This window comes from Siphateles boraxobius, unplaced genomic scaffold (assembly GCF_051911475.1).
Source record: "Siphateles boraxobius isolate OS27281-9 unplaced genomic scaffold, OSU_SipBor_1 88, whole genome shotgun sequence".
Lineage (NCBI taxonomy): Eukaryota > Metazoa > Chordata > Actinopteri > Cypriniformes > Leuciscidae > Siphateles > Siphateles boraxobius.
Window position 1 is genome coordinate 385,243 of NW_027509217.1, and position 25,429 is coordinate 410,671.

The 25,429-nt window shown below is 39.4% G+C and overlaps 2 protein-coding genes across 5 annotated transcripts in view; both read left to right on the plus strand.

Annotated features, from left to right (window-relative positions):
- The window catches only part of glg1a (golgi glycoprotein 1a), a 66,964-nt gene that overhangs the window by 20,548 nt on the left and 20,987 nt on the right, over positions 1-25,429 (plus strand). For 2 of the 4 annotated variants that reach the window (XM_077222515.1, XM_077222517.1), the window contains exons 2-19: positions 2,420-2,449; positions 5,129-5,215; positions 5,285-5,500; positions 7,324-7,524; positions 7,596-7,667; positions 10,743-10,929; positions 11,377-11,588; positions 14,825-14,946; positions 15,316-15,417; positions 17,046-17,199; positions 17,294-17,338; positions 18,494-18,631; positions 19,682-19,768; positions 19,894-19,956; positions 20,720-20,833; positions 20,918-21,006; positions 21,099-21,216; positions 22,113-22,205. In XM_077222515.1, the coding sequence (XP_077078630.1) occupies positions 2,420-2,449; positions 5,129-5,215; positions 5,285-5,500; positions 7,324-7,524; positions 7,596-7,667; positions 10,743-10,929; positions 11,377-11,588; positions 14,825-14,946; positions 15,316-15,417; positions 17,046-17,199; positions 17,294-17,338; positions 18,494-18,631; positions 19,682-19,768; positions 19,894-19,956; positions 20,720-20,833; positions 20,918-21,006; positions 21,099-21,216; positions 22,113-22,205 (2,130 nt within the window). The remainder of the gene's footprint in view (positions 1-2,419; positions 2,450-5,128; positions 5,216-5,284; positions 5,501-7,323; positions 7,525-7,595; positions 7,668-10,742; positions 10,930-11,376; positions 11,589-14,824; positions 14,947-15,315; positions 15,418-17,045; positions 17,200-17,293; positions 17,339-18,493; positions 18,632-19,681; positions 19,769-19,893; positions 19,957-20,719; positions 20,834-20,917; positions 21,007-21,098; positions 21,217-22,112; positions 22,206-25,429) is intronic. The other 2 variants (XM_077222518.1, XM_077222516.1) reach the window with 1 other exon arrangement.
- Positions 12,162-12,900, plus strand: LOC143731920 (uncharacterized). The gene is made up of 2 exons (XM_077222523.1): positions 12,162-12,512; positions 12,618-12,900. Exons 1-2 carry the CDS (start codon positions 12,169-12,171, stop codon positions 12,715-12,717), a joined length of 444 nt encoding a protein of 147 aa, XP_077078638.1. The 5' UTR covers positions 12,162-12,168; the 3' UTR covers positions 12,718-12,900.

Below are 25,429 nucleotides of genomic sequence, written 5' to 3' on the forward strand. Positions count from 1 at the left end.
GAACTGTTGTGTGTGTGTGTGTGTAATGTCTGCTGTTCTCTTGAACTGTTGTGTGTGTGTGTGTAATTTCTGCTGTTCTCTTGAACTGTTGTGTGTGTGTGTAATGTCTGCTGTTCTCTTGAACTGTTGTGTGTGTGTAATGTCTGCTGTTCTCTTGAACTGGTGTGTGTGTGTAATTTCTGCTGTTCTCTTGAACTGTTGTGTGTGTGTGTGTGTGTAATTTCTGCTGTTCTCTTGAACTGTTGTGTGTGTGTGTGTGTGTGTGTAATGTCTGCTGTTCTCTTGAACTGTTGTGTGTGTGTGTGTGTGTGTGTGTAATTTCTGCTGTTCTCTTGAACTGGTGTGTGTGTGTGTGTGTGTGTGTGTGTGTGTGTGTGTGTGTGTGTGTGTGTGTGTGTGTGTGTGTGTGTGTAATTTCTGCTGTTCTCTTGAACTGTTGTGTGTGTGTAATGTCTGTTGTTCTCTTGAACTGTTGTGTTTGTGTGTGTAATTTCTGCTGTTCTCTTGAACTGTTGTGTGTGTGTGTGTGTGTGTAATTTCTGCTGTTCTCTTGAACTGTTGTGTGTGTGTGTGTGTGTGTGTAATGTCTGCTGTTCTCTTGAACTGTTGTGTGTGTGTGTGTGTGTGTGTGTGTAATTTCTGCTGTTCTCTTGAACTGGTGTGTGTGTGTGTGTGTGTGTGTGTGTGTGTGTGTGTGTGTGTGTGTGTGTGTGTGTGTGTGTGTGTGTGTGTGTGTGTGTGTAATTTCTGCTGTTCTCTTGAACTGTTGTGTGTGTGTAATGTCTGCTGTTCTCTTGAACTGGTGTGTGTGTGTAATTTCTGCTGTTCTCTTGAACTGTTGTGTGTGTGTGTGTAATGTCTGCTGTTCTCTTGAACTGTTGTGTGTGTGTGTGTGTGTGTGTGTAATGTCTGCTGTTCTCTTGAACTGTTGTGTGTGTGTAATTTCTGCTGTTCTCTTGAACTGTTGTGTGTGTGTGTGTAATGTCTGCTGTTCTCTTGAACTGTTGTGTGTGTGTGTGTAATGTCTGCTGTTCTCTTGAACTGTTGTGTGTGTGTGTGTGTAATTTCTGCTGTTCTCTTGAACTGTTGTGTGTGTGTAATGTCTGCTGTTCTCTTGAACTGTTGTGTGTGTGTAATGTCTGTTGTTCTCTTGAACTGGTGTGTGTGTGTGTGTGTGTGTGTGTGTGTGTGTGTGTGTGTGTGTGTGTGTGTGTGTGTGTAATTTCTGCTGTTCTCTTGAACTGTTGTGTTTGTGTGTGTAATTTCTGCTGTTCTCTTGAACTGTTGTGTGTGTGTGTGTGTGTAATTTCTGCTTTTCTCTTGAACTGGTGTGTGTGTGTGTGTGTGTGTGTGTGTGTGTGTGTAATTTCTGCTGTTCTCTTGAACTGTTGTGTGTGTGTGTGTGTGTAATTTCTGCTGTTCTCTTGAACTGTTGTGTGTGTGTGTGTGTGTGTGTGTGTGTGTGTGTGTGTGTGTGTAATGTCTGCTGTTCTCTTGAACTGTTGTGTGTGTGTGTGTGTGTAATTTCTGCTGTTCTCTTGAACTGTTGTGTGTGTGTGTGTGTGTGTGTGTGTGTGTGTGTGTGTGTGTGTGTGTGTGTGTGTGTAATGTCTGCTGTTCTCTTGAACTGTTGTGTGTGTGTGTGTGTGTGTGTGTAATTTCTGCTGTTCTCTTGAACTGGTGTGTGTGTGTGTGTGTGTGTGTGTAATTTCTGCTGTTCTCTTGAACTGTTGTGTGTGTGTAATGTCTGCTGTTCTCTTGAACTGGTGTGTGTGTGTGTGTGTGTGTGTAATTTCTGCTGTTCTCTTGAACTGGTGTGTGTGTGTGTGTGTGTGTGTGTGTGTGTGTGTGTGTGTGTAATGTCTGTTGTTCTCTTGAACTTGTGTGTGTGTGTGTGTGTAATTTCTGCTGTTCTCTTGAACTGTTGTGTGTGTGTGTGTGTGTAATTTCTGCTGTTCTCTTGAACTGTTGTGTGTGTGTGTGTGTGTGTGTGTGTGTAATTTCTGCTGTTCTCTTGAACTGTTGTGTGTGTGTGTGTGTGTAATTTCTGCTGTTCTCTTGAACTGTTGTGTGTGTGTGTGTGTGTGTGTGTGTGTGTGTGTGTGTAATTTCTGCTGTTCTCTTGAACTGTTGTGTTTGTGTGTGTAATTTCTGCTGTTCTCTTGAACTGTTGTGTGTGTGTGTGTGTGTGTAATTTCTGCTTTTCTCTTGAACTGGTGTGTGTGTGTGTGTGTGTAATTTCTGCTGTTCTCTTGAACTGTTGTGTGTGTGTGTGTGTGTGTGTGTGTGTGTGTGTGTGTGTGTGTGTATAATTTCTGCTGTTCTTTTGAACTGTTGTGTGTGTGTGTGTAATTTCTGCTGTTCTTTTGAACTGTTGTGTGTGTGTGTGTAATTTCTGCTGTTCTCCATCTCTCCTCAGGACTCAGAGATCGGCTCCGACTGCAATCATGTAAGTGTTCACACACTACACTGTTGCTGTTCTTCCGGGATGTTGAGGTTAAAGTTAACCAACCTGGAGTTTAGCAAACACTCAACCATAGAAATTAATTAGCCTATTTTGGTTCTAATTTGGGTTTTTATTTTTTGGTTTGGTTTTTGTGTGGTTTGTTTAAACAGAACTGATATACGGACATAAATTCTTTCACAGTGTTTAATCTTTTATTTTCGAGTTAGGTTTTTTTTGCCGCCTAATGACTTGTTTACTATTATATACTATTTATACTATTTTAAATATTCCTTGTATTACTCTTAATTATATTATTAATGTTAAATAACAAAAAATATGAAGCTCATTATTTCAGTGCTGTTATTGCTGGGGGGAAGAACAGGATTAAAGAATTCAGTGGCGTAGGATTAAGATGATTCATTCAGTGGAGTGAGATTAAAATGATTCAGTGGAGTGAGATTAAGATGATTCATTCAGTGGCGAGAGATTAAGATGATTCATTCAGTGGAGTGAGATTAAGATGATTCAGTGGCGTAGGATTAAGATGATTCAGTGGCGTAGGATTAAGATGATTCATTCAGTGGCGAGAGATTAAGATGATTCAGTGGAGTGAGATTAAGATGATTCAGTGGCGTAGGATTAAGATGATTCAGTGGCGTAGGATTAAGATGATTCAGTGGCGTAGGATTAAGATAATTCAGTGGAGTGAGACTAAGATAATTCAGTGGAGTGAGACTAAGATGATTCAGTGGCGTGAGATTAAGATGATTCATTCAGTGGAGTGAGATTAAGATGATTCAGTGGTGTGGGATTAAGATGATTCAGTGGAGTGAGGTTACGATGATTCAGTGGCGTGAGATTAAGATGATTCAGTGGCGTGAGATTAAGATGATTCAGTGAAGTGAGATTAAGATGATTCAGTGGCGTAGGATTAAGATGATTCAGTGGCGAGAGATTAAGATGATTCAGTGGAGTGAGATTAAGATGATTCAGTGGCGTAGGATTAAGATGATTCACTGGTGAGAGATTATGATGACTCAGTGGTGTGGGATTAAGATGATTCAGTGAAGTGAGATTAAGATGATTCAGTGTCGTAGGATTAAGATGATTCATTCAGTGTCGTGAGATTAAGATGATTCAGTGTGTGGGATTAAGATGATTCAGTGGAGTGAGGTTACGATGATTCAGTGGCGTGAGATTAAGATGATTCAGTGGTGTAGGATTAAGATGATTCAGTGGCGAGAGATTAAGATGATTCATTGGTGTAGGATTAAGATGATTCATTGGTGTAGGATTAAGATGATTCAGTGGCGAGAGATTAAGATGATTCAGTGGAGTGAGATTAAGATGATTCAGTGGCGTAGGATTAAGATGATTCAGTGGTGAGATATTATGATGACTCAGTGGTCTGGGATTAAGATGATTCAGTGGAGTGAGATTAAGATGATTCAGTGGTGTAGGATTAAGATGATTGATTCAGTGGCGAGAGATTACGATGATTCAGTGGCGTAGGATTAAGATGATTCAGTGGTGTGAGATTAAGATGATTGATTCAGTGGCCTAGGATTAAGATGATTCAGTGGAGTGAGATTAAGATGATTCAGTGGCGTGGGATTAAGATGATTCAGTGGCGTGGGATTAAGATGAGACAGTGGCGTGAGATTAAGATGATTCAGTGGCGTAGGATTAAGATGATTCAGTGGCGAGAGATTAAGATGAATCGGTGTCGTAGGATTAAGAAGATTCATTGGCGAGAGATTAAGATGATTCAGTGGAGTGAGAATAAGATGATTCAGTGGCGAGGGATTAAGATAATTCAGTGGCGAGGGATTAAGATGATTCAGTGGCGTAGAATTAAGATGATTCAGTGGCGTAGGATTAAGATGATTCAGTGGCGAGGGATTAAGATGATTCAGTGGCGAGGGATTAAGATAATTCAGTGGCGTGGGATTAAGATGATTTAGTGGCGTAGAATTAAGATTATTCAGTGGCGTAGGATTAAGATGATTCAGTGGCGAGAGATTAAGATGAATCGGTGTCGTAGGATTAAGAAGATTCATTGGCGAGAGATTAAGATGATTCAGTGGAGTGAGATTAAGATGATTCAGTGGCGAGAGATTAAGATGAATCGGTGTCGTAGGATTAAGATGATTCAGTGGCGAGGGATTAAGATGATTCAGTGGCGAGGGATTAAGATAATTCAGTGGCGAGGGATTAAGATGATTTAGTGGCGTAGAATTAAGATTATTCAGTGGCGTAGGATTAAGATGATTCAGTGGCGAGAGATTAAGATGAATCGGTGTCGTAGGATTAAGAAGATTCATTGGCGAGAGATTAAGATGATTCAGTGGAGTGAGAATAAGATGATTCAGTGGCGTGGGATTAAGATGATTCAGTGGCGAGGGATTAAGATAATTCAGTGGCGAGGGATTAAGATAATTCAGTGGCGTGAGATTAAGATGATTCAGTGGCGTAGGATTAAGATGATTCAGTGGCGAGGGATTAAAATGATTCAGTGGCGTAGGATTAAGATGATTCAGTGGCGAGGGATTAAAATGATTCAGTGGCGTGGGATTAAGATGATTCAGTGGCGTGAGATTAAGATGATTCAGTGGCGTAGGATTAAGATGATTCAGTGGTGAGATTAAGATGTGTAGTGAATAAAGCTCATATTTCCTCCAGCTCCTATGGAACTACAAGCTGAACCTGACGACTGACCCGAAGTTTGAGTCTGTGGCCGTCGAAGTGTGCAAGACCACCATCAGTGGGGTGAGTTATCACGCGAACACACTTATGCCTCAAACCGTACCACAATAAACCCTTTTTAACCCCCCCCAGATTAAGGAGTGTGCCGCTGAGGAGCGTGGGAAGGGATACCTGGTGTCGTGTTTAGTGGACCACCGCACCAACATCTCCGAGTACCAGTGTAACCAGTACATCACCAAGATGACCAGTATAGTGTTCAGCGATTACCGGTTGATCTGCGGCTTCATGGACAAGTGCAAAGAAGACATCAACAAACTGCACTGTGGGAGCGTCACCACGGGGGAGAAGGTAAAGCACACTGCACTCTGGGTAACTTGGCCTGAACCTTTTAACAGGAAGGATGTAACACTTTTTTTTAAAACCAGTATTTCCTGTTTGATATTTTTGGCATCTCTGCCAGTATCTCTGCCAGTTTACTTACAGAAGTGAAAAAAACACTTACAGTAAGATTACAAACTATTTCTATTTTTACAATTTAGATTTATCTGCGCATCTGTTCTTTGATCTTGCTTTTGAAAATGTTTCATATAACAGTTCTGCCACAAATTAACAGCATTAAATTCACACTTAATTAAATTAATTAGAAATGCTGTCTTGGCAACTATTCACTACACGCAGAGTTTAATATATTTAATTACACGGTTAAATATGCTCTAGTGAATCTCAAAATGAATATCCATTTGTCATACGGTCCAATATAAAGTTGTGATGCTTAAATTCTCTTGTAGCTTTTTAAACGATGGGTTTTAGTTTTTAAAATGTGAAAATCAGTCATTTATTTGTTATCAGTCATAATGTGACCAGTATTGGTTTATCAATATCTAGCAGTTTTGTTAGTGGGCAGTCATTGGTTATTTGTCTCATTTGACCAGCTCATTTAGTTCATCACCCAAAAATGAAAATTGTCGTAATTTGCACAACTTTTTCATCCCAAACCAATAAGACTTTTGTTCATTTTTTAAACACAATGGAGATATTTTTAATGAAACCGGAGAGATTTCTGTCCTTCCAGTTGATAAAGACGTCACAAAAATAATCGGTAAGTTTTAAGTTTTCTGAAGACACAATTGCTTTAAATGATGAATAGATTTACTTTAGGCTTTTATTCACATATAAACACAAATATATTCATATTCACATGTAAATGCAAACTCAAACGTTCTTGCTTGACGCACGATATATTGGCCACCACATCGGTATCGGCCGATATATGTTCATTTTTAATGTTATCGTTATCGGCCTGATAAGAGAATCCGGCCAATATATTAGAGATGATAATGTATTATTCCCTTCAGCTGAGATGATGCACTGAACTGTATCTTCCATGTGCAGTGCAAGTCTGTCATATCGACTACAAACTATTAAAATGAGAACATTATAATTGTGTGCTTGGTACATGGGTTTTAATGGTGAGACTTTTGTTTAGTGGTCGACCGGCCAACAAAAAAACAATATCGATGCCAATATCTTAGGGAGCAGGGTGGCCGATATTTTGTATATGTACTTTATATTTATTTTAAATAAACATGAATAAACATGCTTATACTTTAGATGGCAACTTCTTGAATATGCAATCCTATTACAATATTTTTCACAAATAAAGTAATTGTTTAAAAATAAATGAATATATAACATTGCAACATGCATCATGTCCAGCGTAAGTCTATCATATCGACTACATAAATTTATAACGAGAACATTATAATTGTGTGCTTAGGACATGGGTTTTAATGGTGAGACTTTTGTTTTTGTAATCAGGCTCTCAAAAATGAGATTTGGATTTAAATTTTCCGGCCAATATATCGTTTATCGGCTCGCAAATATAAAGAATTATCGGTTATCGGCCAAAGTCGTCATATCTCTGCCAATAAGGTTTGTTTTCGTGCTTTAAGTGTGTGTTTTAAAGATACTTTTGGTTTTAAACTATCCAAAAACCACTAGAACAATGTTATATATGTTGTTGCCTCTTATGGGTTTGGAGTGACGTGAGTTAACGACTGGAACATCTCGTGTGGCCCACGTGTGCTCAGCACCAGCGCTGGATTGGTTAATGTTGAATCCGCAACTCTAGGGGTTGCTCGTGTCCCTCACGTCCTCGTCTCGTCCCGCAGGACCTGCACTCTCAGGGAGAGGTGATCTCGTGTCTGGAGAAGGGTCTGGTGAGCGAGGTCGAGGAGCAGGGCACGTACTCCATCAGAGACGAGTGCAAGAAGTCCATCATGCGTGTGGCCGAGCTCTCGTCCGACGACTTCCACCTGGACCGACACCTGTACTTCTCCTGCCGCGAGGACCGCGAGCGCTTCTGCGAACACGTGAGCCGCCATCCCGCACGCGACACTTCTGCATGCTAATGCTAATGCTAATGCTGTGCTCCTCCTTCTAGACTACAGCCGGAGAAGGAAAGGTCTACAAATGCCTGTTCAACCACAAGTATGAGGAGAGCATGTCAGACAAGGTGCGCTTGCTTTATTCCTTTACCAGTTGAGACTCCTCTTCCTTCTTTACAAACGCCTTTTACACTAAGATTTAGTAGTTTTACCCTCAACTGTGTTCAATTCAGACCAGAATTAATCAATTCTATTAAAGGATTAGTTCACCTCAAAATAAAAATTTCCTAAAAATTTACTCACCCCAATGCCATCCAAGATATGTCTTTCTTTCCTCAGTGGAAAACATTTCTGGATTTTTCTTCGTATAATGGACTTCAATGGCAACCAGCGTTTTGAAGTCCAAATCAATGCAGTTTCAAAGGTCTTTGAAGTGCTTTAACGGACTGTGCACGATCACAGCTGAGGAGGGGGGTCATATCTTGCGAAACGATAGGCCATTTTAAAAAGAATCTGCGATCGTCCACAGCCGTTTCAAGCACGTCAAAGACCTTTGAAACGATTGATTTGGTCTTCAAAACGTTGTTGTCCATTGACGTCCATTATTCGAAGAAAAATCATGGAATCATGGAAAAAGACATGGATATCTTGGATGGCATTGCCATCGCTAGTTATTAGGGCCGTTGCAGTAAACAGACATTGATAACGTGATATTTAAAAAAATGAAATATTGATATTGTGTTAATACATCATGTTGTACAGTAAAATTGTTAATCCAGCTGCATTATCCACTCCAAGTAGAAGATGATATTGCACCTTAATACTTTACATAAGTGTTATAAATGTTGTGATAACATTTTTATTGTGAATTATTTTGGCCGATCTGATATTGTGACAGCTCTACTTCGCAGTGTTATTTTAGTATCCTTGAGATATTACATTTTTTATTCATATTTTGAATCCATTCTCATATGTACGTTAATTTGGTACGTTAATATCTTAATATACGTTAATATCTTGGTTAGTTGAAGTAATTTTTTTGTCATTTTATTTGTTTTTTTTAAAGGTTTTATTTATTTTTCAAGTTAAATCGAAATTAGAAATGTTTTGAAAAGGGTTTTTTTTAAAGGTACAATATGTACGATTTTTGCTTTAACCTGTTAACCGTTTCCAGAGCGTCGGCGCACTGAAGCGTTTTTTTTTTTTATTTAGTTCAAATTTACTATCAGATTTAATGTTATACCTTGACAAACTATACATCATTAAAAAGATATAATACTCAAGATTCAGTATTTGACCACTATTGTATTCTGAGAAACTTATAGTGACAGTTATGTCTTAATTTGTGTCAGGAGTTATGAAATGGAAAAATGAGTCGATACCTTTAATATGAATTATGAGCGTCAGCTGGTCCATTCATAAAAAACACTCCAAGCTGTCGTCATGACAGTGATTCACAAAACATCGTCCCTCAGGGCTTTAGCTCAAAAATGTGCAGACTTGGAGAAATATTGATATATTCTCATAGATTCACATCATATTTCTATAGACAGGAATAATATTTGTTGAATTTATACCCAAATGCGTCGATGTAATCATTATGATCGCTTCTTACTGAGATGTGCTGTGTTTTCAATTCATACCATTAGCCTGAGGGCGCTATATGCACACTAATAGTCCATATATGGATCACGAAGAAGACCCATAGTCATATGACATTCCAGGACGTCACTGATACAGAAAGTAGCTGACAGAGATCGCTGTAACATGCAGATAAAGATGTTTTGAAGACAATAAACATGATTGCAATGATATTTGAGTTACCTGTGTTCTTCAAGCCATGCCAGGTATTTCATAATAATAGATTATATTTATAATGCAATGCTAATCGATATAGATTTCATCATCGTGCAGAACACTATAAATAATAAATTTTCTGTCGGATTTTTTTTTATCTGAAGCCAAATTAGATCACAGAAGATTATTTAAAACACTCGACTTGCGTTATAAAGTAAGTTTGGAGCACAAACATGGTTTCAATCTCATAAATGGTCGTGTATTGATGGTGTGCTAAGCTAACATGCTAGCTAGCCCAGGTGCACCTGCCACCAGCAGTTATTGTTTTATGATTTTTTTCTAAATAGGAATGCTTACTGAAATGTTTCAGTGCATTTGATACCAGTTTCAAATATTTAGTGAGAACTTTGATAAAAGAAATTAGGGTTTGAAACCCTATGAATAGCCTGTGAATAGCCAGTCGTTAGTAGCTATAATGCAGACAAAAGAAATGCATATTTAGAGCCATAACCAGTCTGGAGAGGTGTAAATGTGTGCAAGGAGAGACTGACTCTGAATGGGGCTCGTTTGCACCACAAAATAATAGAGACAATAGACTGATTAGATGACTCAGAAGATGACTAAACATCAGTTTGCATTTTAGAGTCTAATCAAAATAAAGTAATTTGACATGATCTTGAAAAACATTTAACTAAATACAGAGTTTTAGACTTATCATTTTCAGATTTTAAATATAAAATGGTCACACATATGGCTTTAGCTGCAGTGCATTTCTAGATTGCTCCAGGGCCAACTTCAATTTTATTTTTATGAAGATGTTTCATAAAAGTAAATTTCTAATAACTTTACAAAACTTTGAAGCTATTTAAACATTTTTTTTTCATTATGACAATAATTATTTCTACATTTACAATAAACTACTAGGTGTCAGCTTTCAAATGAGATCATACTTGTGCTTTTAGTGCAAAGGGTTCATGAACTGTATCTGTTTAAGTTTGGGTATGCCATTTCTGGGGATTTTTCAAAAGTGGCCTTGAAGGTTAACAGGTTAAACGGTCCAAAAACCACTAGAACAATGTTACATATTTTGTCGATTGTGTGCTTTCATTATCCCAAATGTTTCCAACAATGTTTGATGGTGATCTCTGGTCGCGTCTAGCAAACCACAGTTGTTTGTTTTGCACATTCGTGATGGACCACAGTTATTCGTTATCTCCGCTCCCATGATTCCACGCTCCGTCATCAAGCTGTGTTATAGTTTTGAGAAAGCGTCCTCTAGCGGTGATGCTGTGCCTTTAACATTTATATTATTTCAAGTTGATCATCTATGTACTTTCTATAGTGGTTGAAATGAAAAGCTTTTCCCAGTAAGTGCTTCTGCTGATGTGTATGTCTGTCCCGCGCAGTGCAGGGACGCTCTGTCCACCCGCCAGAAGCTGATCGCTCAGGACTACAAGGTCAGCTACTCACTGGCTAAAGCCTGTAAACCGGACCTGCGTAAATACCGCTGCAACATGGACACTGCGATGCCTCGAGCGCGCGAAGCCAAGCTCTCGTACCTGCTCCTGTGCCTGGAGGCGGCCGTACACCGCGGTGAGTCTCTCAATCACTCACTCTCTCACTCACTCTCTCACTCACTCTCTCACTCACTCTCTCACTCACTCTCTCACACTCTCTCTCACTCACTCTCTCACTCACTCTCTCACTCAATCACTCACTCACTCACACTCCTGTGCCTTGAGGCAGCCGTACACCGCGGTGAGTCACACACACATACACACCTGCTCCTGTGCCTCAGTGTCTCTCTCTCTCTGTCAGAGTGTGCTTCAGTCTCTCTCTCTCTCTCTCTCTCTCTCTCTCTCTCTCTCTCTCTCTGTCAGAGTGTGCTTCAGTGTCTCTCTCTCTGTCTTTCTCTCTGTCAGAGTGTGCTTCAGTGTCTCTCTCTGTCAGAGTGTGCTTCAGTGTCTCTCTCTGTCAGAGTGTGCTTCAGTGTCTCTCTCTGTCAGAGTGTGCTTCAGTGTCTCTCTTTCTCTGCCTCAGGTCAGACCGTGAGTGGCGAGTGTCAGGGGGAGATGCTGGACTACAGGCGGATGCTGATGGAGGATTTCTCGCTCAGTCCTGAGATCGTGCTGCACTGCCGAGGGGAGATCGACACACACTGCTCCGGCCTGCACCACAAGGGCCGAACCCTGCACTGCCTCATGAGGGTGTCCCGGGACAAGGGCATCCTCGAAGGACACTGCCAGAAAGCTGTGAGTTTCAGTGTTCTTTCATACTCCTAGTTGAGATATTGAACATTCAATGTTAGCGACAGGCCGATATGTCATGCAGGGCAGTTGATGCCTGATATTAACCCATTTTCAGGATAAATGCCCACTTGGCAGGTTGACAAAATTGATATTTTCTCCATTATGCCAGTTTACAAAGTTTGGCATTTTGGGTTTTTGGCCGAAAGAGAAAAAAAGTAGGAAATATGTGGCCGCTCAGTGTTCAGCGCTGTCTATTGCTCCGAGCTGTGCTGCGGACCGTTCATCAGCTCGAACCAGAAGCACGGATTTATTTCACTTTCGTTTGTCATTTGATATGTCTCATATTCAACAGAAATGCAGCTCTTATCAGTTGGGCACTTCTAACTAAATTTAGTCACACCGGCTGGTAAAAAGGTTGCAAAATGCCAACATTTAGTCGCAGGCCGGAAGACTGTGTGGATGGATGGGTGGATGTAGAGATGGATGATATAGGGAGGGGTGGATATAGATGTGGATATAGGGGTGGATGTGTATAAGGAGGTATGGATGGTGGATATAGGGGTGATAGGGAGTGTATATAGGGATGAATATAGGAGTGGATATAGGGATGGATATAGGAGTGGATATAGGGATGGATATAGAAGTGGATATAGGAGTGGATATAGGGATGAATATAGGAGTGGATATAAGGATGGATATAGAAGTGGATATAGGAGTGGATATAGGGATGAATATAGGAGTGGATATAGGGATGGATATAGAAGTGGATATAGGAGTGGATATAGGGATGGATATAGAAGTGGATATAGGAGTGGATGTAGGGATGAATATAGGAGTGGATATAGGGATGGATATAGGAGTGGATATAGGGATGGATATAGAAGTGGATATAGGAGTGGATATAGGAGTGGATATAGGGATGGATATGTGGGGATATAGGGATGGATATAGGAGTGGATATAGGGAGGGATATAGGAGTGGATATGGGGGGATATAGGGAGTCGATATAGGGATGAATATAGGAGTGGATAGAGGGGTGGATATAGGCGTGGATATAGGGAGGGATATAGGAGTGGATATAGGGAGGGATATAGGAGTGGATATAGGGATGAATATAGGAGTGGATATATGAGTGGATATAGGGATGAATATAGGAGTGTATATATGAGTGGATATAGGAGTGGATATAGGAGTGGATATAAGAGTGGATATAAGAGTGGATATAAGAGTGGATATAGGGAGGGATATAGGAGTGGATATGGGGTGGATATAGGGAGGGATATAGGCGTGGATAGAGGGAGGTATATAGGAGTGGATATAGGGAGGAAAATAGGAGTGCATATAGGGGTGGATATAGGAGTGGATATGGGGGGATATAGGGGTGAAATAGGGAGTGAATATAGGAGTGGATATAGGGATGGATATAGGAGTGGATATAGGGATGGATATAGGAGTGGATATAGGGAGGGATATAGGAGTGGATATGGGGGGGATATAGGGAGTCGATACAGGGATGAATATAGGAGTGGATAGAGGGGTGGATATAGGCGTGGATATAGGGAGGGATATAGGAGTGGATATAGGAGTGGATATATGAGTGGATATAGGTGTGGATATAGGAGTGGATATAGGAGTGGATATAGGAGTGGATATAGGAGTGGATATAGGAGTGGATATAGGAGTGGATATAGGAGTGGATATAGGAGTGGATATAGGTGTGGATGTATGAGTGGATGTATGAGTGGATGTAGGAGTGGATGTAGGAGTGGATGTAGGAGTGGATGTAGGAGTGGATGTAGGAGTGGATGTAGGAGTGGATGTAGGAGTGGATGTAGGAGTGGATGTAGGAGTGGATGTAGGAGTGGATGTAGGAGTGGATGTAGGAGTGGATGTAGGAGTGGATGTAGGAGTGGATGTAGGAGTGGATGTAGGAGTGGATGTAGGAGTGGATGTAGGAGTGGATGTAGGAGTGGATGTAGGAGTGGATGTAGGAGTGGATGTAGGAGTGGATATAGGGAGGGATATAGGAGTGGATATGGGGTGGATATAGGGAGGGATATAGGCGTGGATAGAGGGAGGGATATAGGAGTGGATATAGGGAGGGAAATAGGGATGGATATAGGAGTGGATATAGGGATGGATATAGGGAGGGATATAGGAGTGGATATAGGGGTGATGTAGGGAGTGGATATAGGGAGGGATATAGGGGTGATATAGGAGTGGATATAGGGAGGGATATAGGCGTGGATATAGGGATGGATATAGGAGTGAATATAGGAGTGGATATAGGGGTTGATATAGGAGTGGATATAGGGGTGGATATAGGAGTGGATATAGGGGTGGATATAGGAGTGGATATAGGAGTGGATCTAGTAGTGGATATGGGGTTGATATAGGAGTGGATATGAGAGTGGCAATAGGGATGGATATAGGAGTGAATATAGGGATGGATATAGGAGTGAATATAGGGATTGATATAGGTGTGAATATAGGGATTGATATAGGTGTGAATATAGGGGTGGATATAGGGGTGGATATAGGAGTGAATATAGGGGTGGATATAGGAGTGAATATAGGGGTGGATATAGGGGTGGATATGGGGTGGATATGGGAGTGGATATGGGAGGGATATAGGGAGGGATATGTGGATATAGGGCGGGATATAGGGGTAGAAATGGGGAGGGATTGGCGGATATAGAGATGGATAGATTGAAGAGATTGATAGATAAATTTTGCTGTTGTAATATAATATTACTATGTGTGGTTTACGTGGCATATTAATAATTTTATTAATTACAAAAATGGAATTGTTGAATGAGTGAGGCATTTTATATAGCGCTTTCATATGTTCAACTGTACATCCAAAGCGTTTTACAACTGTATCAGGGAATTGTTCCTTGTTTTGTATTAGTTTAAAAAACGGTTAGTTATTAGTTTTTATTTTTTTTTATTTTACTTATTGCATGAAACATTTTGAATAAACTCTGCTTTTGCTGTTTAGTCAAAATAAAGATTTTTCTGATAAAAACATGCATAAATACTGTAATAATAAATCTCACCAAGAGGCTGAAAAATCTGGAGATAATTGTGTTTTTACGGTGTTTCAGTAGTTCCTGATGAATGAACCGAAGCTGAATTCATTTAAATCATGAATAATATCGTGAGAGATTCATTCATGTTAAATAATGCACTAGCTGATGAATGACCCTCATAACTATTTGTGTGTGTGTGTCCCTCAGCTCCAGACGTTGATTCAGGAAACGGACCCCGGGGCCGACTATCGCATTGATCGGGCCCTGAACGAGGCCTGCGAGTCCGTCATCCTGACCGCCTGCAAACACATCCGAAACGGAGACCCCATGTGAGTGTGTTTGAGATGACAAGCTCATCCGAGGTCAAACGAGTCACATACTCATCCTTTACGATTCAAACGTGAATGTTAAATGGAACAAATGCATGCTTTCATTAATATTAGTGACGTTTGGCATATTTGCGTTTCTGTAGCAAGGCCTGTTCTGTTGCCTCAGGCACTGAAGAGGTCATTGTTTTAAATCTGAGCGAACCAGTCTTACCATAAACTTTCCAGTATGTTGATTGATCTTTACATTTGACCTGGTTTCTGTGTGTTTGTTCATATTTAAGTGTGCAGAAATAGAAACATTAAAGGTGAAGTATGTAGTTTGTAAGGGAATTTTGTCAAGAGTGTGTGTGTGTGTGTGTGTGTGTGTAGGATCCTTTCCTGTCTGATGGAGCATCTCTACACTGATAAGATGGTTGAAGACTGTGAACACAGACTGCTGGAGCTGCAGTACTTCATCTCTAGAGACTGGAAGTGAGTCACAAAACTAAAAAGATTATTTTTAACTAAGGCCGCATCCACACGAAGCCAGAGCTTTCCCTATCCAATCTTTTTTTTCCTCGTTCAAATTTTCCGTAAACACGGTGTCGTCTCAAGAAATATATGCGTGTACACGAAACTACTGAAAACGATGTGGTATACATGCCAGACCAGTATGTGGTGCTGTAATTCTGCCACAGAGATATACTAAACAAGGAGAAGACTTGGAGCATGCGCATAACCTTGCACGCTCTATACGAACCCAACACAACAGCGGTGTGGGACTAATGCTGACACGTGGTGTGATGACATCATCATTTCACAAAATGCACGGATTGGCCGTACACACGAAAACGCAAGGGTGTCGTTTTCAGATTTATCCACTCTGGGACCCGGTTTCAAAGAATAGAGGTTCTAGTGTCCCAAAACCCCAATACGGTACAAAATGTGTAGGTATACAGCTAAACGTGTCTCCTTGTGGACAGGGCCTAAATTCCACAATTTTAATTGAAGAAAATCCATTAACCAAAACTTAACTTTCACATACAGTACACTTCAAGTACTTCCTTATTTGTCTTTTTCACCATGCTTCAGGAAGAACTCAGTTATGTTACTTTCTTTGTGCCACAGTTTTAAGGAATGTTACTTGTTTGTAATGAGAGAATCATGTGGTAACTCGATTGAGCACAACATGGAGAAACAGCTAAATATTACGGTGGCAATATTTGATAATGCCAGTAAGATTAAAGTAGAGCTGCATGATTAGTTGTTGACAGTGATCTTCTATTAAACCTTTGACGCATCCGATCACAGCAAACATTCTGTGTTCTGATCCAGAGAGAGACATTATCATGAAACCGCTTCAGTCTTTTCAACATCATAGTATCATTGAAAATCTGAATTATTGTTAGACAGAAATAGAGAAGTACTGGTATAAAAGTTTACAGTTCGTATATAAACAATGATTACGGTAGCGATTGAAAGTGGAGTAAATTACCTTTTGAAAGTAACTTGATGGTTTAAATAAATATTGTACCATTACATCGTTACACCAGTAGGTGGAGACAGGAGACTGTTAAAACAAGTTTGTCACTGAATTATTCATTCGTTCATCTAGTAATGAAATAAGTGAAGTCTTTATGAGCGAGCCATTGAATCATTCACAAATAAATATATAAATACATTTAATTTAAACAATTTAAAAAAATAGACTGCGTAAATGAACAATTTTGTCAGAAACTCTACTAAATGACGTTATTTTCCCACGTCTGTTCTATTCAGAATCATGATCTCTATTTTAAACAAAAGAAATCTGTGATTCTCAATTTATCAAGAATCGTGCAGCTTTTTTAAATTTATTTTTATATGAGAATATATTTTATATATTATAGTATATTATATATATATTTTTTTTAAGAAGGTTTTTGTTTTTTTATTTTGGTATTTTATTTGCTTTGGTATTGCTTTAGATTGTTGTGAAGGTCCGTATAAAGGTTCATTTTATGTCAGAACATTGTCAAATACATGAGATTTGTTCCTGTCAACAAAATTGTTTTAAGAGTTCTTGTTCATATATCTGTCATATAAGTGAACACGAGTTATTTCCTGTGTGCTGTTTACAGACTGGACCCCATCCTGTACAAAAAGTGTCAGAACGACGCGGCCCGCATCTGTCACACTCGCGGCTGGAACGAGACGAGTGAGTTCATGCCTCCCGGAGCCATCTTCTCCTGTCTGTACCGACACGCGTACCGCACCGAGATGCAGGGGCGACGGGTACGAGTTTCACACACACACACTGCATTATCAGAATATAGCACTGACAAACTGAAACAATAGCTTATCTGAGGCTTCCTCAATGCAACCGTAGGCTTCATCAGAAACTTCTGAAGTCAGTTCGGAAGTGAGTTTGAATGTAAGTATATCTGATTTCTTTAAAGAGCTGAATCTCACAAACCTGTCAAGAACATGTCTAAGTTGCTTTTCACATCCAAAAAATTAATAAATTTAGCATTCAAGCAGTTTTGCCTGCTTTTGTACCATTTTATGCACTGCTACATTGTTTTCATGTAAATTAAGCACCCTTCTTTAATTCTTATTACCGTAATTCGAGGAAAAAACATCACCATACTGATACACACACACACACACACACATATATATATATATATATATACACGTTTATACTCCATGCTTATTATTGCCTTTCATTTATGCTGTTTTGAAATTTAAAAATACAAAAATAATGTCTCAGTGCAGAAAATATTAACTCAAAACATAAAATCTCTTATATTTTGTTGCAATATGACCGAGTTATGTTCTTGCCAGGCCTGGCGAGGTTCATTCACTCTGAGAGTAAACATGTTTAAGCTGCAAACTGAAATCACGTTAATGATGTTGTGGGCTTTAAATGATTGGTTGTGATTGAAAGGAAATTGACTTCAATGATGAGGGTCTTGGGAGATTTTTATACAGACTAATCTAAAAACCGGCATTGTGATTGAATGATTTCCATGGTAACGTATCTCACACACACACACTCACACACACAGACTGCTGTTTTAGCAGTTCAGCTGAATTCTGGAACTTGCGTGCGTGTGTGTGCTAACGCATTCAGTCGTTCTGCAGTTGTCCCGGGACTGCAAGACGGAGGTTCAGAGGATCCTGCACCTGTGTGTGTGTGTGCGCGCGTGCGTGCATGTGTGTGTGAGAGCGTATGCTAACGCATTCAGTCGTTCTGCAGTTGTCCCGGGACTGTAAGACGGAGGTTCAGAGGATCCTGCACCTGTGTGTGTGTGCGTGCGTGCGTGTGTGTGTGAGAGCGTATGCTAACGCATTCAGTCGTTCTGCAGTTGTCCAGGGACTGTAAGACGGAGGTTCAGAGGATCCTGCACCTGTGTGTGTGTGCGTGCGTGCGTGTGTGTGTGAGAGCGTATGCTAACGCATTCAGTCGTTCTGCAGTTGTCCCGGGACTGTAAGACGGAGGTTCAGAGGATCCTGCACCTGTGTGTGTGTGCGTGCGTGCGTGTGTGTGTGAGAGCGTATGCTAACGCATTCAGTCGTTCTGCAGTTGTCCCGGGACTGTAAGACGGAGGTTCAGAGGATCCTGCACCAGCGGGCTCTGGATGTGAAGCTGGACCCGGATCTTCAGCATCGGTGTATGACGGACCTGGGGAAGTGGTGCAGTGAGAAGACTGATGCTGGACAGGTTAAACACACACACATTACAGCACTCATTTCACACTGTAACTCACTTTCACACACAACGTTTTCTTAAAAATGGTCTGTTCATTTTATGAGGTTTACAGTTTTTGCAGCCGTTACTAAAACTTAGGACGTGTCAAAATGGATGTCGTAGCTTTAAACATCCAACTTAATAACACACTTTAGGAAATTAACAAGTATAATTTATAAGAAACTACAGTAGAGTGGGTAACGGGTTACAAGTAACCAGGCCGAACATCTACCCTACATTACATACACTCCATAGCTCTCACACAATAGATTCAGGACTTATTGAACATTAATATTAATGAAATGAAAATTAATGAAAAAAGGAATTGATCATATAACTAAATATATAAATTTTAAAAAATGAGGCTGCCGTCACTGTAAGAGTGAATGCACTGATCCGATATACTAATACTGTACACGTGCGTTTTATTACTCGACTGTTCATTTAACGCATATCTAACTCGCCAAGATGGATATTTTGACACAATTTTGTGTGAAATTGTCCATTCAAGCGCATGAAGACGTGAAAGAGCTCAATCCAGTGTGTGTGATGTGCAGTTTGCACACACAGCTTCTCACACACAAGTTATCTTTCACGCCTTCTTGCGCTTGAATGTTTAAACTATTTCTACGTTAAACTTATGTTTTGCCTCCAACACAATTACAGGCGACTAGCCCTGCCATTTATAATAAATAAAATAATCAAATACTTTTTTAGTCGCCTCTTGTGATATTTGGTCGCGTATGCTAGTGATTTACTCCCATTGTAGACGGTTGCTGTAATGCTCTACAAAGTCATAGGACACCAGTGAAATTTCTGCAGAAACGGTTTGGATGTTAAATTCACAGACATGAACTGTACTCAATGTGTGTGTGTGTGTGTGTGTGTGTGTGTGTGTGTGTGTGTGTGTGTGTGTGTGTGTGTGTGTGTGTGTGTGTGTGTGTGTGTGTGTGTGTGTGTGTGTGTGTGTGTGTGTGTGTGTGTGTGTGTGTGTGTGTGTGTGTGTGTGTGTGTGTGTGTCAGGAATTGGAGTGCTTGCAGGATCATTTAGAGGATCTGATCGTTGAGTGCAGGGATGTGGTGGGAAACCTCACAGAACTGGAGTCCGAGGTACAGAATCATGCTTTTCCTGCCGTTCCTCTGAAGTGTTGTCTATATAGTGTTGTCTATATAGTGTTCTTCTGTTGCGAGCGAGACGTGGCTTTGCACTGATTCCTGTGCGTCTGCTTTTCCAGGACATTCAGATCGAGGCGTTGTTGATCCGAGCCTGTGAGCCGGTGATCCAGTCCTACTGTCACGTGAGTCTCAGATCGCCACTCATCAACCCCAGGAAAAGATATATTTCTTGGTTATGTTTTATCATTTAACCATTTAAATTTGAATCATTTAAGAAATCATTATCATGCTGATGTTTCTCATTACTATCATTTTAATGTTTACCATTATTATCATTTGAAATGTATGTTTAATACCTTTCTTTTATTAATCTTTACGGCTCAAATGTAGCGGATTGACTTGTGCTGTGTAGATGAGGGCAAAAGACGCTCGAATGTCTCAGAATAAAGTGATCAACGAATGTCATCTTAGCTAAAGCTCTTGTAGTGTACCGGCTAACACCTCAGAGTGTGAAAACATGATAAATATATATATGTGTGTGTGTGTGTGTGCTTCGATGCGATGAAACACTATGAAAAGAGGAACTCGGCTCAGATCCGATAAGCAACTGTATAATAGTGAGATTAATATCTGCACTGGTCAGTCTTGCCTCCATCGTTTTCAGTGAGAGATCTGTAGGCTGAGAATATTATACTCCGTGTGTTCGTCATATTTTACTTAGAAATATTAGAAGTTAAACTGTTCATTTATGTTTCTTTATTAAATTTATAATCCTGATTATGGATGAATTAATTTTACTCTTCATTTATTATTTGATTGTCTGCTGTTGAGAAATTAAATGTGCCCTGATCCTCTGACTGGATCTCCTCCCTGCATCAGCTCTGTTAAAGAGGAAGATTATTCTTCTTCATCATCATCATCTTCTTCTTCTGCTGTGTCTCGCAGGACGTGGCTGATAACCAGATCGACACCGGGGACCTGATGGAGTGTCTCGTTGCCAATAAAAACCAGAAGGAAATGAATGAGAAGTGTGCCGTGGGAGTCACACACTTCCAGCTGGTGCGTCTGCCGCTCACACACTCGCTCTTCTTCTTTCTGTCACTGCAGTTCTGTCATCCGCCCGTTTCTCCTCCTCTTCCTCAGATCCAGATGAAGGACTTCCGCTTCTCCTACAAGTTCAAGATGGCATGCAAGGAGGACGTGCTCAAACTGTGTCCCAACATCAAGAAGAAGTGAGGCTTGTGTCATTGATCACATGACAAGCTCTTGCAGAGGTGAAGCATGATGGGAAGGTGCTGATGTGTGTGTGTGTGTGTGTCCTCAGGGTGGATGTGGTGATCTGTCTGAGTACCACAGTGAGGAACGACACGTTACAGGAGGTCAAAGAGCAGCGAGTGTCCATGAAGTGCCGTAAGCAGCTGCGAGTGGAGGAGCTGGAGATGGTCAGTGCAGTAACGCTCATCTATGACCATCTCAGACCTATGATGTATATCAGCCGTGCGGAATCAGGAACGGAGATTCACAGAATTTGTACATTTTTGGACAAAAACATTCTCCAGTCACTTCATCAGCATTTTACTGCTTCATCTGAGAAGCGCTCGTCATATTTCATAAACGCACAAACTCAAAGCTCTGCGCGGCAACCTGTCAAAACAAAAGTTCGGTTTAACTTGAAGAAATTACGACATAATTATATTTCTGTTCTACAGTAGAATTTAGCTACATCTCAAAGTAATGATAATATTAACACGAATAATAATTTATTATTAAAACATTATTTTTTTCATCTGTTTTAATTTTAACAGTAAAGCTCTGTTGTGCAGAACTTTGACAAAAAAAGTTTAATTTCATGATTAAAAGATAAATTAAATTAATGTTTTATGCCTTCATTTGATTGCCACAAAAATTAAAATGCACAACACAGAAAAAATAAACATTTCATAGAAATTAAAAGAAAAGGACTCCAGAAAACTTAAAACAGAAAAAACAGAATTTGGGAAAAAAAATTAAAACTGAATTTGTGTTAAAAAGAAAACCATTAATTTCATAAACGTATTTTGTTAAACTTAGAATAAATTGTTGGCTAATTGTATAAGTTTCATGAATTAATTTAATTAGATATGCTTTTTGATTACTAAAATTTAATTTAACAATTAAAATAGTCCAAAAAAGTCCCCCCAAAAAACAAAAAAAACAGAAAATGGAATTTGTGAAAAAATAACTCATTTCATAGGGCTCTAAAAAACACATTTGAACTGATATAATGATGTGTAGGTCTGATGTGTGTGTGTGTGTGTGTGTGTGTGTGTGTGTGTGTGTGTGTGTGTGTGTGTTACAGTCGGAGGACATTCGTCTGGAGCCGGATCTGTACGAGAGCTGTCGTCAGGACATCAAGCAGCACTGCCAGAACGTAGTGTTCGGGAACGCTCAGGTAAACCATCATCATCATTTTTCATTTCATTTTTTTCATTTTTATTTATTTATAAAGCACAATTAAAACAACGTTATGTTGACCGTAATGTGCTGTACAAACACATAATAAAAATTGCATAATAAAATGTATTTTCTGACAATACAATGACTAACAAATATCTGTGAAGAGCCTCTTACCAATTAACCTACTGATCCAAACGCTAATTCAGGCAAATGCAATTTTAAATTTCGTTTAAAATAACTTCGAGGGAGCGAGTCTAAGGTGTAAAGGTAAATTATTCCAGCGCTTTGGAGCTGCCACAGCAAATGCCCGATCACCACTCAATTTTAATCTAGTGCTTGGAATGTCTAGGATCATCTGATTTGCTGATCTAAGAGACCTAGAAGGTTTATGTATATGAAGATGTACGAGATATGGTGGGGCTAAATTATGCAACGCTTTGTATACACAAAAACAATAATTTAAAATCAATTCTAAACAGGCAACCAATTAAGTGAGGCTAAAATCGGTGTAACGTGCTGCTTTTTACGAGTCCCTGTTAAAAGTCTAGCGGACGCATTCATAACCAATTGAAGGCGATTCAATAGTACTTGGCTGATACCTACATATAGCGAGTTACAATAATCCAGTCGTACAGAAATAAAAGCATGAATAATCCTCTCAAAATCACTTGGGGACAAAAATGGTTTCACCTTTGCTATTGATCGTAAATGGAAAAAACAAGATTTTACAAGAGTTAATCTGTTTGTCAAATTTCAAGGAACTATCAAATTGGACACCAAGGTTCTTCACTGCAGATTTACAAAAGGGAGATAACTCACCCAAATCAAAATAATTTTTAGTGTCAGGGGTCCCGAACCAAATTATTTCAGTTTTACTTTCTTTCAGATGCAGAACATTTTCTGACATCCAAGATTTAAAATCTCAATAGTGACTCAAAATATGTTTTTTCCCGTTTCCGCAACGGTAAAGCCACCTGAGTGTCATCCGCGTAACAATGAAAGGATACTCCATGCTTAAGGAAAATAGAAGCTAAGGGTAACATGTATAACGAAAACAAAATTGGGCCCAGAATAGATCCTTGTGGAACCTCACTAGATAGTGGGGCCACTTTTGATTAATGTTGACCAAAATTAACTGAAAACGTCCTATTAGAAAGGAAGGATCTGAACCAATCAAGTGCCATGCCCCGAATTCCCACGTTTTTTTACAGGCCGGAGACTAGAGACGCCGCACTCATATCCAGCAAGACTAAAACTACTGAGCTGCCAGAATCAATTGCAGTGAAAATATCATTCAGAACTTTCTACAAGGCCGTCTCTCTGTACTATGGTTCGATCTAAATCCAGACTGAAAATTTTTCAAAAATCTCATTTTGGATTAGAAAGGTCTGTTTAATGCCACTTTTTCAAGAAACAGGCCTATAATTAGATAAGACATTTGGATCCAAATTATTTTTTTCAAAAGAGGCTGTACAACAGCATGCTTAAAATCCATTGGAACTACTGCTGTTTCGAAACTTCTATTAATTAAAGTCAATATACTAGGACCAATAGTATCAAAAGCATCCTTAACTAATCTGGATGGAATAACATCACGGCCACAATTTGTAGGTTTTAACTGCCCAACTACCTCAGTCAAAGAAACAAAAGAAATGGATGAAAATCGATCAAACACAGCAGAGGTGAAACAAGGAACTGTGAGATCATATGAACCAGGTACAACTTGTGTTCTAATATCATCAACTTTCTGCACAAAAAAATTAAGCAGATCCTCACATGTGATGGTGGACAAAACATGACATATAGTAGTGGGATTTAGCACTGAATTGATAGTATTGAATAAAATATTAGGAGTATTGTGGTACCTTAAGATTAAATCAGCAAAATATTTTCTCTTAGATGACTTAACTGCATTCTGATAGGCAGTTAAAGACTCACATAGTATATCATATGATACTTGTAATTTGTCCTTCTTCCACCTACGCTCTGCTTTTCTACAAGCACGCCTCAAGCCCAGAGTAACCTCGTTCAGCCAAGGTTCTGGTTTGGCCTTAATACTCTTAACCCTCAGAGGAGCAATTGAATTTAGGATAGAAGTACAAACAAAATAAAAAATATCAAGTGACACATTCACATCTGAAAACAAAGGGCTCTCCAAATTAAGGTTGATATCAGAGTCAGTAAATGCATCCTTAAACTGCTCAATAGTGACTGCATTTAAGTTCCGGACCTGGCCAATTGGTAATGAAGTATTACGAATGACACAAGAGAGAGTTACAGTACAAGTAACAGGCGTATGATCGTAACAGGCTTTATGAATTTTAACATTCCCAACAGAAATACCATAAGTTAATATTAAGTCCAATGTATGTCCATGAACATGAGTGGATCCAGAGACATGTGTTGTGTGCAGAGGTGGAAAGAGTAATAAAATATTCTACTCAAGTAAAAGTACTACTACTTCAATGAAATTTTACTTAAGTACAAGTAAAAGTACCGGTCTAAAAATCTACTCAAGTAAAAGTAAAAAGTAGCTCATTTAAAACTGACTCAGAGTAAAAGTTACTGAGTTACTTTTTTAACAGCGGGGGTGGGGTGGGGGACCCTCCCGTGTAGGGTTGTAATGGTATAAGATTTTCACAGTATGGTAACGTCTCAGAAAATATCACGGTTTACAGTATTAATCAATTGTTAAATAAATAAACTGTATTATTAAATTATGGGTATTATTATTATTATCATCAGTTAAAATGACAGTTAAATTAATGAAAACAGGATTTTTTTTTGGTTGAACAAATGCTTTTATTATAACAAACTTGAAATAATTTGTTTGTTTATTAAAATTTCAATAAAACATGTCTAATCAATTAAATTTGATAATTAATAATGAATTAGATTAACAACTTATTTTTAACATTAATAATTTATTAAAATGTTTAAGAATAATATTGTCCTATGAAATGTATTTTATTCAGAAAATTAATGTTTCTTTTTATTAGGGGTGTAACGATATTCGAACCAAACCGAAGAACCGCGATACAGAACCCACGATTCGAATGGCGATACTCTCATTGCGTACCGAACACGCCCCGCCCTGCAAGCTACCCCGGCCCCGCCCAGCCCGGCTCATTGATTGGACCTGGAATCAGTGTTGCCAAGTCCGCTTATTATAAGCGACTTTGGGCTTGTTTTTCTGTAAAGTCGCTTACAAATATTGGT